Consider the following 15,016-nt stretch of genomic DNA (forward strand, 5'->3'; position numbering starts at 1 on the left):
TTGCCCATCAACATTCATTCTTGACATCAAATTGTTTGACATTGTCCTGCAAAACAATGGAAGATTGTTGTCATTCTGTCAGATTTAGTTTTTTTTAGAGATTCTCGGAAATGATTATTTCAAATTAATAGGAGTTGAACTGATGTAGCAATTTTGCTACCAGGAGTCATAAATTGTAACAAAAGCCATTTTACATTAAATGATAAGAAAACAAAATGGGTGGTGGTTCACAGGTCAAAGAACAAGTCTATTGTGGGAGGTCTCCCAACACCATTTGTTCCCAAACACAAGGAAGTATGGATCATGGAGTTCTGAAAACAATAATGAGCTCTCATAAGTATACAATATATTCTCTATTATCTACTCTCTCTCTCTTTGTCATTTGTACACTCATAAAACTCAGATAAATAACTTTTTTATAATTCATAAATGTTTACACTTAATCTCTTATAGGAACGCTTAGAAAATCTCTCATATAATGAATTATGTGTGCGTATTATCTGCGACGTCATAACTATGCTTCTCTGAATCATGAGCAATCAAATAATGAGATTAAACTCTACATTGCCAGAAATAATCTATCATACCATGAACAATAAGACATTGAATAACATCTCTTACAACTCCAATCTACACTCAAAAAGACTTAAATGTACTCGTAAACAAACATCGCTGGCACACGCAAATTCTTGGAAACAGTGCATCTCTGACTCTCAATTCCAAGAAATGGAAATCCTACTCTATTTGACCAAAGGGGTGACAGGTGGCCAAAACATATTGAAATGTAGGTCATACACTGAAAATAACTCTGATTTAAAACACTACAAATATACACCTTCTCTCTAACATACTCGATAACAAGGGAACATGTACATAAAACGCTGATATCTAACAACACCTGTACTTTAATTAATGGACTCTTCCAAATCTCAGTATGTTTCACTGCACACATATTAGATTGCAAATAATGAAAAACCTACCCTTTGACAATAATAAAAAACATCATATTCAAACTCATTTGGGGTGATGTTGATTTTTATGTACAATGTGAATTACACCCACCCGCAGCCATATATTTAATTATGAACGGTTCCTTATATTGATGTACTTCATTGATCATTTGAAAATGTATATTTGCAAAATTCAGATCAGGTGATGGGTACGAAAGGAAATCTTATTCGATTCTATAATAAAATGCCAAATATATGCATGCAAATATATTGAAAAATAACAAAACAAGTTCATGGAAAACACAGGCTTCCACTAAATTTTGAGAAACATGTACATACCGGTAACCTTGTGAGATAAAACATGAGCCCTAATTCGGAGTTTCTTGCTACTGCTAGATTTAAACGGCATTCCTACGTTTTCATTATACATGAAGGACATACTTACCAAATAAACACCAGCATGCCGTGAAGATGGTGAAAATAGAACGATATTGCGTTGAACTTCGCCAAACTGAACTGACAACGATCAGCTGCCTTTGAGCGCGCGATAATTGTGCGCATGTCCGGATATGGCCAAACGAGGCGATCGGAAGGTCAACATCTGGCTTGTGTTTGAAAGCAAATTGTCGGGAATTATACAATTTTCACAGTTTTGTGGGAAAATATCAAATGTAATGCAATTTGGATAACTGATGACTTTATACCTAAAACTGCGATTTACGTAATATTTCCGTCCGTTGATCGATGCACAATCAAATAATATATAAGATTATATCTGTCACTAGCTCGATCTTGATCTTTTATGAAAATAATGTTCCGAAATGATAGTTGCTAAGTTGGATACCTATTACCAATATGAATTATGTATCAAATTTGCCAAGGAAACAATTAGTTGACATTTTGTTGGTTCCTTACGTTGAAACAACGTTGACAACTAAACGAATCTCGACTAACTTTCTTTAGTCGCATGATAAACGTTGAATCAACGTTTATGAAAGGTTGATCAACCAAACAACCAAAATTCAACGTTGATTCAACGTTGATTCAACGTTGTGTGCCCGCTGGGAGTGTACATGGTGGTGTAAACCGCTTATATTAGTCATTATGTCACGTCTTATATATACTTACAGGAATAAACCACTTGAACTATTGTTCTAGTGCACTCAAGAAATGTATATACAGAACGTCACGCTTGTTTGGAAATACACGACTACTGGTTACTCAAACCTAAAGTACGTCTATCACGTGATTTTGTATAGGCAGGTGGATAGGTGCAGTTGGGTGCGTGCCAACGTTTCCAGGGACGACGTGAAGTTTTGCTCGTGCTCTCCGCTTGTCTTGATTTTTTGAAAGGTCTCTATCATATCAGATTTCTCGCTTATGTCAACACAGTATTTAGTTATAATGGCTTGTGAATGAGTAAATGTTTAACAATTTACCGGCATTACATTAGCCGTATACTTCATGACACAGGAGACCACATATATTGCATTATACAAATACATTAGCCTCCATTGCAGTGGAAACATATTCATTTGGAACGAACATTCGATGTCTGGTATTGTTTAAAAAAAAACCCAGAACTTCTTTCAGAAAAAATGATTGAGTTACTGTTTACAGACAAGTCAGCAATATACCCTCTCAAGAAAGAAATGCACGGGTGAATTTTAAGTTTTAAACGCACTTTAATCCAAGTCAAAATAAAAAAGTATTTGTTTTGACAACAAACTATATTGAATGCAAGTTTGAACTCCTACTCAATCGCCAAAACACATCACCTGATAAAAATATTAAACACTAGGGGTGGGTATTGCAGAGAATTTTCATATTGCGATATATTGCGATGCGAAAGCATATATTGCGATATGTATTGCAATATACTGCAAGATGGGTTTTTTTTAAACAAAAAAACTACTTATAATCGAGTTAATGTTTGATTTATAAAGCAAAACCACCACAAAATCACTGTGCTTGATTAAACGTAATGAAAACTTTTAATCATGACAAAATGAAAATGTAAATAATATTTGGCACAAATGAAACAAGGAAAAGAACAATTTAACATCAACACAGTGGTTATTATTTGTACTAGTTCCTCCACTCTCAAAACAAAAGCCCTGAGATTTCAGACAGCATTGAGACCGGGTCAAAACATATCAGATCAGTGGTCATATTTGAGTAAATATTTAAAACATTCAGATAAAAAACATTGAACAAAAGTTAACTTCAAACCGGACTTAACAATCCAGTTAAATGTAATTTTCACCACGATCATTCCCACCACCATTAACACAATTGCCACAATCATCAAGATTTCCGAGCGTTCCGAAGATTCCGAGATTGCCCGGCCCTACTAAACACGTCATTTTCCGAATGCATTGCGTGTCTCCTGGAAATGGACCCCAGTGAGTGATGCACGTGCATATTGGTGAACTTGTGTTCTAAGGTGAGGTATATAAAGAAATGACACAATGGTTTTTCTAGTCGCATTTTTGAGCTTACACGGAGACTTTCGAAATGCCAAGATTGGGAGCTGAAGATCGAAATATTGCAATTGGCCGAGTCAGCCACATCCGTTGCACGTCACTTGCATGTCCTCCATAGCACTATTTCACGTTTTGGGGTCGTTACCAACAACTAGGATCCACCCGGGACCGTCCGCGATATGGTAGGCCAAGGGTTACAACGCGGGCACAGGATAGTCGCACCCGGTTGTTCCATCCGCGCAACAGGACTGTGGCAGCAAGTGAAACCGCAAGAAATGTCCAAGGACTACAGAATGTCTCTGCACAGACTATTAGAAATCGCCTACGACAGAGTGGACTTCGTCATCACCGCCTTGCTCGTGTTCGTTGGTGCAAGAACGTTCAAAGATGGGATTGGAGACACTGGAAAAGAATTTGGTTCATGACGGTAGAACCAGAGTGTACCGACGTCAAACTGAGCGTTACACACTTAACTGTGTCGCGCAGGTTGACAGATTTGGAGGAGAAAGTGTGATGATGTGGGCAGCATTTTCTAATCATCAAAGAACTAACTTAGTGCATGTACAGAAGAATCTAACCGCCATTCTAACCGAAATCCTGCAACGTCACCTCCTTCCAGTTTTCGACCCACAGAGACAGATTTTCCAGCAAGATAATGCCGGACCCCACACAACACGCATCACCAACCAGAACATTACAGTGCATCCCTGGCCCCCTAAATCCCTGGATTTAAACCCAATCGAACGCTATATGGGATTATCTCGGTCGTGGCTCCGTCACTTCCATTATTCTGTGTCTGTGGCATATGCATAAAAAGCCTTTCAAAGCGTGCTGGAATACGTCATATTATATGCATGACAGAAATACTAAAAGAGTGAGTAAGTAAAGACAGTAATTCAATTACTTGCCAATTGATTACAAAAAGCTCATTATTCACAACTTTCTTTGCAAACATATAAACTATAGCTCAATTTTACAACATGTACTTATGATAACCAATCATGTCCTAATGAAAAATCACAGGGGGCCCATTTTAGGTCTAATTACATTTTGGGCACAGCTTGATTTTAACAAGTAAGTGTTAAAAGTCAGTATTCACAACCGTTTTAGCAAATATACTGTAATCATCTCATTCACAACATGTTATTACAATAACCAATCATGTTGCACTAAAAATCACAGGTCTTGACCTCAAAGGGGCCTATTTCAGGTGAAATTACACTTCTCGGCACAGCTTGATTTTAACACTCATGTAAGTGTTAAAAGTCAGTATTTACAACATTCTTGCAAATATATACAGTAGACATCTCATTCTCAACATGTTGTTATAATAACCAATCATGTTGCACTAAAAGCACAGGTCTTGACCTCAAAGGGCCTATTTCAGGTGAAATTACATTTTGGCACAGCTTGATTTTGACACCAAGTAAGTGTTAAAAAGTCAGTATTCAAAAATCTTCAAAAAGTAATTATTCACAACTCATTCACTGCAAAGATATATAAAACATCCACTTTCACTCTTCATCCACATAGTCATCAATCTCTCTGAATCAGTTTCTGAATCACTGTCAAGAACTGCAGCATTCAACCGTGTATCACTAGAGTTGTTGAAAAACTGGCGTAATATTGTTTTGGTGTCTGCCATACCCAGATCTTCTCTCAACTGAAAAACAGATGACTTTATATCAAAAAGAAAATTTCTGTTTTAAACTTTGATATTATAAATCTATTCAAGGGTAACTACCTATTTATTTTCAAATGTCAGTAGTCTGGCCTTTGAAGGCTTATGCAGATTCAATCACCACTGAGACATCAGTATTTCTGAAATTCTGTCACATTAAATTAGAAAATTGAAGAAAAAAATATTGGTTATTTTTAGCACTCATATTTTGCTTACCTTCCACCTCTCAAGTTTTAAGTTGTCATCTTCATGAAATGACACTCCTGAAATCAGTCCAAGCAAATTTCTCTTATCTGAAAACAAATATTTGAAATCATAAAAAGAATCTATCATTATGTTCAAGAAGTTGGTGCTTTCTAATTTTTCTAATGCTAAACATATCAATAGTATAGTTATATAGGAAGGGAATTGACCTCCAAAAGCATAATCAATTGTTGAGGCCACTTTTTGATCAATTATAGATATAAGATAAAACAACTGTTAGAGCACTAAGAAAACAAAGGTAATCAGTCCTCAGTTTTAATATGACAATTGAAACTAATAGTCATTGATTCTGTAAACATATTTTTAAGAAGAAAGAGTAAACGCTTTAATTGATTATGTGATTTTGCTTATCGGGTAATTGACTGGCATGCCCACAAAATATCCATAAACTACATCTATTTGTTTGATCAGTGCACCACCAATTAACAGCTCTGACAGTTTGTAGAATATTTACTTAAAGAAATTACCATACGAACATTTTGAAACAATGCTTTACCTTCTACAGGTTCTTATTGTGTGGGAACAAAGTGGGAACAGTCAGTGTCTTCTAGGCTTAAACAAGATTTTACATGATGTTAATTCAAGTTTGTTTGAACAGTGTAACTTTACATTACTTCAAACTTAAGAAATTTGTTTTACAAAATTTGTATTTCATGTGCACAAGTTTTGTCAGCCAATTCTACAAATGTTTAAACTTAACTTTTGAAGAAAAAAAAGAAGAAAAAAAAAAAAAACATTAGGATTTGAACCTGAATGTCTGATAACAGAAAAATTGAGAGGCCATCACTGTAAACCACTAGGCTACAGGATTCGACTGTTACCATTTGTCACTTTAAGCTTATATATTACACTTTGCAAATAATGTGTCACTTGACGTCTGCTTTGCTTTTTCATAATCTGCTAGGACCTTTTGATAATAATGTTCTTATTCTAATAATATTAAATGTAGCCTGATATATCCTAGAAAACATCAAGGTACATTATTTTGTTAAAATGTGTATGTTTATACACAGTTACATCCAGTGGAATGCCAGTGTTATTTGACAGTGAAGGGTGACACAGAGGGGTTTGCATAAACAGATGATAGAACAAATATGATAAAAACATTCTAGCATAATTACAAAGATTCTCACCTTTAGAATGCTGCCTGATCATATTTTGAAAAATCTTCTGATGTCTCTTTATTTTTCCAGCAGTGATCAACAGGGTCTCCAAAAACTACCCTTTGTTTACTCCCAAAGTAATCAGCCTTGAGAGTCCCTTTTATGATATTGAAATTTGTTAATAAACATGTTTGATAAGTTCATTTTAGTGCTCTAAAACATTCAAAATAGTAATGAATCATGGTATAGTTGTGTAAAATGTGACGGATAGTTTTCAGAGATATTACTTTACGCCAAAGTTTATTTTGAGATGTTGTATGGGGCAATTTCATACAACAGAAAAAATGTACTTTTTAAACATTTTGATATGAGCAAAAAGCGTGACCCACCACAATTTTAGGAGGCAATTCTAATTTACTCTTCATGTGTGGTGAAAAACTGGGATGGGTCATGCTTTGCCTCACACTTTTATCACTCTGAAAATATGGAAATGCAGGTTTTTTCGAAGATATTGTAAAATAGGTTAACTCTTGAGGTCTTCAAAAAGAGGAAAAAAACAGCACTAAAAAAACATAAAACAACATATGGAGGTAATTTCAACAATTTATTTTAGCATTTTTATGCTAAAATTATCATGTTGTAGAACTTTGAATATCATGAAATTTTTGTGGGCCAAAAGGGCCTTTATCGTACCTTGTCCTTAACAAAAATTCCTTGTAGCATTATCATGGCGGGGACGCTAGAAGACTTGACTAACATTGTACCCATACGGGGAATCGAACCCGTCACGAGCAGACGCTTTAACCATTAAGCTACCCCACCGACCCCATACTGAAACAACGTGCTTCAACGTGTAGGGAATTCAAAGGATAATTATCTACAACTAATACGAACTGTATAGTATTACCTATTCAGTATATGATAAAATGGCCTGTTCTTGTTGTCTGTCTGAAATCACAGGAGTGCCTTGCGTCAAGTAATGACAGAATCATTTTAAATATCTGTGTTCCTGGACTATCAGTATCTTACGCTTTACACCTCCACCTACTTGACACAGGGGCGATGGGTAGCGGTTAAGGGGTCCGTCGTCACGCTGAAGACCCGGGTTCCATTCCCCATATGGGTGCAATGTGTGAAGCTCCATTTCTGGTGTCCCCCCACCGTGATATTGCTGGAATATTGCTAAAAAGCGGCGTAAAACCATACTAACTCACTCACTTGAGTACTGCAGTGTCTGATCAAGAACAAGAACTCAGAATGGTCCCCTGAATCTACCCAGCAGTGTAGCTCATTGTGTATACTGCTTATATTATTACTGCTTATGTCACTGCATGCATGTCTGACCCAGACAGCTATATAGCCAGAATATTGTCGAGTGCGGGTTAAACAAAAACATAAGCAAACAGCATATAACCCGTCAAACCAGTCAGTAAGGGAGAGAACTCCAGGATTGAACGTTGACAAATATCCTACATTCGGTTTCTTTGATTTCGCGGGCTCACATGAGTAGATTTCTCGGAAATATGACTGAAGCCTCTTCTTGGAACGCGGTATGACACTACTTAGGGTCTACTTGGGATTTGAGCTTTGTGCCAACCATACAAATCCATATACATTCATCGTGGCAGGCTGAGTTGAGGCTTTGTAGTGCACAATAATACCTGCCCACTAGACATTGTCGTCCTTACTGAACGTTCCAGAAGATTATGTTTCAGGAAGTGAGATCAGTCTGACGTGACATATACTGTACAAGGCGATTATCAAACGGTCAGTACGACACAGGCAGTCTGCCGCCGGGTGTGTTTACAAGTGTGATATTCATTTTGTTACATTGGATAGTAGGACGACAGATATCGTAGTGAGTACTAAGATATTATTCTCTACCATTGTTTGCTGGTTGTTGTTGAACGCCGTACTCAGCATTATTCCAGCTATATAACTTCGGTCTGTAAATAATCGAGTCTAGACCAGACAATCCAGTGATCACTACCACATCAGCAATGGCGAGGCACAACGAGAAGCAGCTACTACAAGGTCGGGGACAAAGACAAGGACAAGGACAAAGGCGAGGACAAGGGCGAGGACAAGGTCGAGGACTGGGCCATGACGGTGAGGATCATGATATGTGTTGATTTCCTTGTTGTAACAAAAGCATAACGTTTATTTAAACCTCATGGGTGAGAGTTCTTTGGAAAATAGTGAGTGAGTGAGTTAATAATATTTAACGTCACATTGGCAATGTTTCAGCCATATCGTGACGAAACAACTTATATAATAAAGATGAAAACATTTTTTAAGAGTAAAACCTGTCAACGATGGACAGTAAAAATACTATCACAGGTAGGAATATAAAACTAGCATGTAAAACTTAAACATTTTAATTAATGAAGACAATACAATATAAAACATGAACTATAGATCGCCAACAACTGAAGGTTGATCACCATACTAGGTCTTTGGAAAATAATTATTATATGAATTTTGAAGCATTGTGAATTTTCTTGTAAATCAAAGCATAAATCTGGCTCGATTTACCATCAATTTCAGCAATAAAAATACAAAAGTATGAAAACCATGCGTAGGCAAACATCTGTAAAGCGCTGGTGATCTAATACTTTGAACGTCTGTGCAAAAGAATACCAGCCCTGACTGTCCTTAGAAACAGATTTCACTTGGTGTGAAGGGCAAAATAACTGAAAATTACACCATTACTCTCATCGGTGACAAAAGGAAATGAAATGGATATTTGAAATTATTTCCAATAATATGAAATCTAACATCATACACATGTGAAACATTACTTTATTACTTTGTCTATCTTAAATCCACAATCATCATTATGGTATAATTATGTGTCATTGGTACAGATCTGAGGTACATGCTTCAAATCCACGATGTTGGTGGGAGTGACGTCGGACATGCACTGGACACTGACCGAAGAGTGGAGGTGGTGCACAGAGACATACAAGATAAGGTTATCATTCCCAATAGGAGTCCAACGAGGGAGGCAAGTGGACATCCACTGGACAAGCGTACAGTAGAGGACATAGGTAGGACCAGCAGAAAGGACATTGGCAAAGGAAATGATACAGATTTCAGATTCAATGAGACTAGCAAAAGATATGGTTCACAGGAAAACCATCGGATGCATTTAGTAAGGATGCGCAGATCTAGAAAAAGGCTCCATCCCGATAATAAGTCATCTGGACCGAGCTTCTTCCGAAATGATAGGAGAAGGTCAACGGATAGAGTCAGAAGAAAGAAACACAAATTGAATGTTGACGAAGATAATTCAACTAATCAAGGTTATCATAATCAAAGTGAGCCAGCTAGAAGGAACCTACCACCAGCTGAGATTGGAGCAAATATGCGAAAATACATCAAAGTTAATGAAAACGTCCAAGACAGGATGCAGTCTGGAACTCAGAGATACACAAATTGTGTAACCACAACCTCTGTTGAGCCATTGGACTCAGAAGAGAGATTAAAGTCATCAAGTACAGCAGAAAAAGAAGACCTGGCCAGTTTGATTCTTCGAACAGTATGTGTAGATTACCCTGGCAAGACTGATTTAGCAAATTTGAGAAAAACTCTTCACCAGAAAAAGATTATCAATTTTTCCAACACGCAAACTTTATATGAATTCTTGAAACCTTATGACAACGTTTTTGAAATGGAAGGAGACACTGACAGAGATGAGAGAATGATTGAAGATGGTGAAGTGGAGGAAACAGCAGCTGAGGATAAGTTTCTTGTGACTGGTCATCCAAATCTACTCCTGTGTCAGCAACATTCAAAGAAAGCAGGATCATGCATGCAAGATTGCAGGAGCCTTCACATCTGCAAATATTTCCTTCTGAGCAAATGTACCATGCAAGAACAGAGAAAGAGATGTATCTTTGGCCATGACATGAACACTGAACACAACAAAGAGGTTATGAGGAAATCGTTGTTGCACACATTCGAAACTGAATTTGAAATCGAAGTCCTGCGTTCACTGAGATATAGAAATTCCACAACTGTTCCAGCGATATGCAACTACTACAACAAGCCAAAGGGCTGCAACAACGCTGAATGCGGATTCATGCACGTATGTTCAAAATTTCTCCATGGAACCTGCAGTGCTTCATACATGTGCAATTATTCTCATGATATCACGGCAAACCATCCGTTACATTGTCTCCGACGTTACGGAATAAGTCCATCGAAACATGATGAGAAAGAAGTTGTTGTCAAAACCCTTAAATCCATAGCAACCAAAAAGAATCATCCAGTCGATCAGGGAAGACAAGTTCAGTCCTCAACTGAAACACAGAGGGGCATGTTCGCTGGTGGATACAACAAAAACATAGCCAAACCAAATAAACGGTATCAAGTCGCCAGGTATTTTCCTACCTTTGGATTTAGTACAAGTGGGGAAATGAAAGTATCAGAGAAGCTGACTAAAGCAAGAAACCAAAATGGACAGCTTCAGCTGGAAGCAAAAGAAAGACAGGAGGAGAAGGAACAAGAAGTCAATCTGAGGAATTCGTCGACAGGGGTTTGGACATGGTCATGGATGAGCCCAGAGGGAGCATGGAGCGATGTCACTGATGGTCACATATTAGAGGCTAGATACAGAGAATATATGCAAGCTAGGAAGAGGAGCTTTGTTATCAATGGTACAAAGTAAGTATGATTAAGACAGTTGCCGTTTTAACAGTTCTGGAATTTAATTACCTGGCGTGACCTTGGCTTTTCTCAGTATATGCTTTTGATGAGGAGGAAATAATTCAGACGTAAACACAGCGCAAATGCCTATGCCGTTGATCGTGAATACGGGTACATTCACAAACTATTTAGGTTTTCTGGAGTAAGGTTTCTTACGAATGCACGCTCTACGATAGTGAATGTTACAATCACTGGATTGTCTGGTCCAAACTCGATTGCTTTCAGACAACACCGTAGAGCTGTAATAATGCTGAATACATATTCATGATATTCTTCGACTCTGACTTCATCGCCACACAACAATATGGACATTTCAAATCTGATAGAAATGGGGTGGTGGAGTAGCCTAGTGGTTAATACGTTCTCTCATCATGTGGCGGTGGGATGGCCTTGTGGTTAAATCATTCGCTCGTCACGCCGAAGGCCTGCGTTCGACTCCGCATATGGGTACATTGTGTTAAGCCCATTTCTGGTGTTCCCCACTGTGATATTGCTGGAAATATTGCTAAATGGGCGTAACACCTTACTCACTCACTCACTTGACTCAGTGAATTAGTCATTACGGCGTGTCAGATCAAGAACAGGCAACAGGACGTCTGAATGTCCCCCGCCCCTAATCCACCCAGCAGAATGGCTGGTTGTGTAAACCGCTTATAGTAAACATTATGTCATGTCTTATAGATTTGCGTACTTCCAGGAGTATACCACTTGACGTTATTATGAGGTGTGAACGCCTTTTACATTTTGTCATTTCCATGAACTACTCTCGTTTTGACTTCTTAGAATTTATTCCTACAAAGGTTGCAGAGGCGTCCGCAACATTTTAATAGCTGAAGTCATTCCAAAACAATTAGACCATGTTTCCATGTCTCAATGATGAGCCAGGTGGTGTTATCAGATTATTCTGTTGCAGGTGTGAGGTGGACTTTGCCACAAAGACAGGCGTGATTGATGGGGAAGTTGCACTCAGATTCAAGAGAGTTAGGAAGCCAGAGTGTGACACAAAGTGCCCTACGCCAGACATAACGGACGACAGCCATGTCACCGATGTTGCCGGCTCTGATGCAGGTGCCAATGTGGGTGTTGCCACAATGACAGTAGTGATTGATGGAGAAGATACACTCAGCTTCAAGAGAGACAGGAAGCCAGAGTGTGACACAAAGTGCCCTACGTCAGACATAACGGACGATAGCCATGTCACCGATGTTTTCGGCTCTGATGCGGGAGCTGATGTGGATGTTGTCACAAAGACAGGAGTGATTGATGGGGAAGATGCACTCAGCTTAAAGAGAGACAGGAAGCCAGAGTGTGGCACAAAGGCCCTACGTCAGACATAACGGACGACAGCCATGTCACCGATGTTGCCGGCTCTGATGCGGGAGCTGATGTGAATGTTGCCACAAAGACAGGAGTGATTGATGGAGAAGATCCACTCAGCTTAAAGAGAGACAGGAAGCCAGAGTGTGACACAAAGTGCCCTACGTCAGACATAACGGACGACAGCCATGTCACCGATGTTTTCGGCTCTGATGCGGGAGCTGATGTGGATGTTGCCACAAAGACAGGAGTGATTGATGAGGAAGATGCACTCAGCTTCAAGAGAGACAGGAAGCCAGAGTGTGGCACAAAGGCCCTACGTCAGACATAACGGACGACAGCCATGTCACCGATGTTTTCGGCTCTGATGCGGGAGCTGATGTGGATGTTGCCACAAAGACAGGAGTGATCGATGGAGAAGATCCACTCAGCTTCAAGAGAGACTGGAAGCCAGAGTGTGACACAAAGTGCCCTACGTCAGACATAACGGACAACAGCCATGTCACCGATGTTTTCGGCTCTGATGCAGGTGCCAATGTGGGTGTTGCCACAATGACAGGAGTGATTGACGGAGAAGATACACTCAGCTTCAAGAGAGACAGGAAGCCAGAGTGTGACACAAAGTGCCCTACGTCAGACATAACGGACAACAGCCATGTCACCGATGTTTTCGGCTCTGATGCAGGTGCCAATGTGGATGTTGCCACAAAGACAGGAGCGATTGATGGAGAAGATGCACTCTGCTTAAAGAGAGTCGTGAAGCCAGAGTGTGACACAAAGAGCCCTACGCCAGACATAACGGACGACAGCCATGTCACCGATGTTGCCGGCTCTGATGCATGACTGACTGACTGACTGAGTTTAGTTTTACGCCGCTTTCAGCAATATTCCAGCAATATCACGGCGGGAACACCAGAAATGGGCTTAACACATTGTGCCCATGTGGGGAATCGAACCCGGGTCTTCGGCGTGACGAGCCAACGCTTTAACCACTAGGCTACTCCACCGCCCCGCTCTGATGCAGGAGCTGATGTGGATGTTGCCACAAAGACAGGAGTGATTGATGGAGAAGATGCACTCAGCTTAAAGAGAGACAGGAAGCCAGAGTGTGACACAAACTGCCCTAAGTCAGACATAATGGACAACAGCCATGTCACCGATGTTTTCGGCTCTGATGCGGGAGCTGATGTGGATGTTGTCACAAAGACAGGAGTGATTGATGGGGAAGATGCACTCAGCTTCAAGAGAGACAGGAAGCCAGAGTGTGGCACAAAGGCCCTACGTCAGACATAACGGACGACAGCCATGTCACCGATGTTGCCGGCTCTGATGCGGGAGCTGATGTGGATGTTGCCACAAAGACAGGAGTGATTGATGGAGAAGATCCACTCAGCTTCAAGAGAGACAGGAAGCCAGAGTGTGACACAAAGTGCCCTACGTCAGACATAACGGACGACAGCCATGTCACCGATGTTGCCGGCTCTGATGCGGGAGCTGATGTGGATGTTGCCACAAAGACAGGAGTGATTGATGGGGAAGATGCACTCAGCTTCAAGAGAGACAGGAAGCCAGAGTGTGACACAAAGTGCCCAACGTCAGACATAACGGACGACAGCCATGTCACCGATGTTTTCGGCTCTGATGCAGGTGCCAATGTGGATGTTGCCACAATGACAGGAGTGATTGATGGAGAAGATGTACTCAGCTTCAAGAGAGACAGGAAGCCAGAGTGTGACACAAAGTGCCCTAAGTCAGACATAACGGACGACAGCCATGTCACCGATGTTGCTGGTTCTGATGCTGATGTTGCCACAAAGACAGGAGCGATTGATGGAGAAGATGCACTCTGCTTAAGGAGAGTCGTGAAGCCAGAGCGTGACACAAAGAGCCCTACGCCAGACATAACGGACGACAGCCATGTCACCGATGTTGCCGGCTCTGATGCATGACTGACTGACTGACTGAGTTTAGTTTTACGCCGCTTTCAGCAATATTCCAGCAATATCACGGCGGGAACACCAGAAATGGGCTTAACACATTGTGCCCATGTGGGGAATCGAACCCGGGTCTTCGGCGTGACGAGCCAACGCTTTAACCACTAGGCTACCCCACCGCCCCGCTCTGATGCAGGAGCTGATGTGGATGTTGCCACAAAGACAGGAGTGATTGATGGAGAAGATGCACTCAGCTTAAAGAGAGACAGGAAGCCAGAGTGTGACACAAAGTGCCCTACGTCAGACATAACGGACGACAGCCATTTTACAATCTCCAAAACATGAATTCTAAGTGAACTAAACATTCTCGCCCATGGGCCGGCCCATGGGCAAGCGAGTTTAAATTTTGAGTTGACGAAAGAATTGGTTTTCATGTTTTCATCCTTAGCATATATTCATAACAACTGCATGTTTAATTTGGTCGAATCCCTTGTCAGAAAGTGTCCACAGTGCGGAGACTTTCTGGACTTTTGTGAGTCCAGAATTAAATTGTGACTTGTTATATAATTAT

At 40.1% G+C, this 15,016-nt stretch overlaps 1 protein-coding gene across 6 annotated transcripts in view; it reads left to right on the forward strand.

Annotated features, from left to right (window-relative positions):
- LOC124283446 overlaps positions 1–14,063 on the forward strand; it is a 64,262-nt gene extending 50,199 nt beyond the window's left edge. For all 6 annotated transcript variants that reach the window (XM_046719500.1, XM_046719499.1, XM_046719502.1 and 3 more), the window contains one exon: positions 13,536–14,063. In XM_046719500.1, the coding sequence (XP_046575456.1) occupies positions 13,536–13,804 (269 nt within the window). In that variant the 3' untranslated portion in view covers positions 13,805–14,063. The remainder of the gene's footprint in view (positions 1–13,535) is intronic.
- Positions 14,064–15,016: the final 953 nt, after the last annotated feature.

The sequence above is a fragment of the Haliotis rubra genome, unplaced genomic scaffold, assembly GCF_003918875.1.
Source record: "Haliotis rubra isolate DU_JTF1 unplaced genomic scaffold, ASM391887v1 Scf316, whole genome shotgun sequence".
Classification (NCBI taxonomy): Eukaryota; Metazoa; Mollusca; class Gastropoda; order Lepetellida; family Haliotidae; genus Haliotis; species Haliotis rubra.